The sequence below is a fragment of the Nicotiana tabacum genome, chromosome 18 (genome assembly GCF_000715075.1).
Source record: "Nicotiana tabacum cultivar K326 chromosome 18, ASM71507v2, whole genome shotgun sequence".
Classification (NCBI taxonomy): domain Eukaryota; kingdom Viridiplantae; phylum Streptophyta; class Magnoliopsida; order Solanales; family Solanaceae; genus Nicotiana; species Nicotiana tabacum.
Window position 1 is genome coordinate 105,605,416 of NC_134097.1, and position 2,495 is coordinate 105,607,910.

The 2,495-nt window shown below is 39.6% G+C and overlaps 1 protein-coding gene across 1 annotated transcript; it reads left to right on the forward strand.

Annotated features, from left to right (window-relative positions):
* Positions 1-1,064: 1,064 nt before the first annotated feature.
* Positions 1,065-1,640, forward strand: LOC142172614 (uncharacterized). The gene has a single exon (XM_075236278.1). The coding sequence runs from the start codon at positions 1,065-1,067 to the stop codon at positions 1,638-1,640; it is 576 nt and encodes a 191-aa protein (XP_075092379.1).
* The last annotated feature ends 855 nt before the right edge of the window (positions 1,641-2,495 follow it).

The following is a 2,495-nucleotide window of genomic DNA, read 5'->3' on the forward strand; positions in this document are numbered from 1 at the left end:
AGTGGAGTATCCTCCTCTCAAAGTCTTGGTGAGCCCCTTTCTCCTTCAAGGGGTTATGTTGTACATATTTTGTTATAAATATCCACTTTTGAGGTATAGCGGGGTCCTTGTTGCCGGCGTTGTCATACTTGTCTTTTGTATCCTTAGAGGCTCCGCAGACGTTTGTGTGGGTTATGTACGGATGTTGGACGGGTCTATGAACTAAGTGCTAATCTCAAACTCTTGTTTCTCTAAATTGTGACTGTATGTAATGTTGAAACTTAGCTACGATTTAAGGTTGTAATATGAAATGATCTATCAATGTTAAATGTGCAATATTTCCTACTGTCTATGTAAATAAAAGCATGGTCCCCTTAATCATATTGAGTTGGGTAGAAAGTGTTAAAAATGCTTGCTTAGTCAGGATCACTCGATTGAGCACCGGTTGCGCCTCGCGAGGTTGGGGCGTGTCAAACAATGGGGAGGGGAAGACCTAGGAAAATTAGACGTCAATTCAGTTAGGAAATATCATGGAAGCTGGTAATTCACAAGTTGCAGGGATAGGGAGAGCTGAGGTGGTGGATGCTGTGATAGATTCAATGGAACAGTGACCGCCATTAGCAGCCACGAAGGAAGCTCTGAAAACACCGCATGCAACAAGTCCTGTAGTGATGATCGAGAATGCGAAAGTAAATTTTGTTGCTCAAGTGCGAACTGGTAGATCTAACCAAGGGAAAAATGGCATGCATGCCAATAGTAATCGAATTCAGCAAGTAGGGGAGATCGTGAGAAACTCGGTAGAAGCTGGTGATGATTGGGGAAAGAATGAGAGTAAATTGGAAGCTGATAAGAACAAAAATGAAGTACCAGCTGTAATTAAAGAGACGAGCCAGAAGAATTGGGCAAACTTATTTGTAAGGAATAAATTGGCTTCAAAAGGTATGGATCTAAATTTCATTGCGCCGGCTATCAAAAATGGAGAAGTAATTGTGGAATTATGTAAAGAAGAAGTTGAAGAACAGACAAGGAAATAGAAGCAAGATTTAATTCTCTATGTTGTTGGAATTACACCAACAATTGGAACTATGGAGCGATTCATCGCGTCAGAATGGAATTTTACTGCTAAACCTAAGGTCTACTATCATAATGAGGGACAATTCGTTGTAAGGTTCAATTCAATGGAGGATAGGGATGAAGTATTGTATTCTGGTCCGCATATGCTTGGTACTAAACCGATGATTGTGAAGGCTTGGTTGGAGAATTTTGATTTCAGCAAGGAGGTCCTGCACACCATTCCTGTGTGGGTGAAGTTTCCAAATCTCCCATTGAATTGTTGGGGAGCTAGATCTCTAAGAAGAATTAGCAGTGGACTAGGGATCCCATTTTACGCTGATGCTTGCACTACTCAGTTGGATCGAATTACCTATGCGCGAGTTTTGATTGAGATGAATGTAACAAAAGAACTCCCAAAGTTCATCAAAGTAACATATCCAAATGGAAGAGAATTTAGTCAAAGAGTAGCATACGATTGGGTGCCAGAATTTTGCCATATTGGGCATAAATGTGGGAAAGATGAACAACAGATGCAGAAGAATAAGGTAAAACAACAGAAGCAGAGGCAAGAGTGGCAACCAAAAAAAAATGAAGCAATGAAAAGGTAGATCAACAGATATCAGTACATGTAAAAAGTAACCAAATAGTAATGATTGAAGAAGTAACCAGTAAAACTGATAACTCAAATGCAAGGATTGGTTGTAGAGAGGGGAGGCAGAGCTGAACAAAAGCAGCAGGGAAGTCTATAGCTAGAAGCAAGGAGAAAATGGGGGAGGATAAAATTAATACCATTAATGGATTTAGTATACTAGCAGAATCTGGATTGCAACTAATCAACCCAAGTCAATTGGGTGAAGGCTCGAGTAGACAAAGGAGGTAGGAAGAGGCAGAAGGGTGTTCACACACTATATTCATTCTAGTATAAAGTTGATAACATGGAATATTAGGGGTCTAAACAAGACTTCAAGACAGAAGGAGATTAAGAAGTGTATAAGAAGTAATAAGGTTAGTATGATTGCATTACTAGAACATAAAGTGAAGGAGCAAAAAACTAGTCAAATAATTAAGAGGATCACTACAGGTTGGGATTGGCCAGCTAATTATGAACATAGTAGTAAAGGGAGAATCTAGTTGGTATGGGATGTTAAGAAAGTGGAATGTGTGGTGATGGAGAAGTCAGACCAATTCATTCATGCTGCAATTCTTATCTAGAACATGAATGTGCAGTTTGAATTCACAGTAGTCTATAGATTGCATACTGTGGATGACATGAGAAAATTGTGGAGGGATCTATTGCAAATTAATAGAAAAGTACAGGGGGCATGACTAATCATGAGGAACTTCGATGCCATAAGGTCTAGGGAGGATAAGCCAATTGGAATCCTATACAAGAGATGGAAGTGAAGGACTTTAATAATTTTATGGATGATGCTGTTTTGGCTGAGTTGAGGACTAGTGGTAGA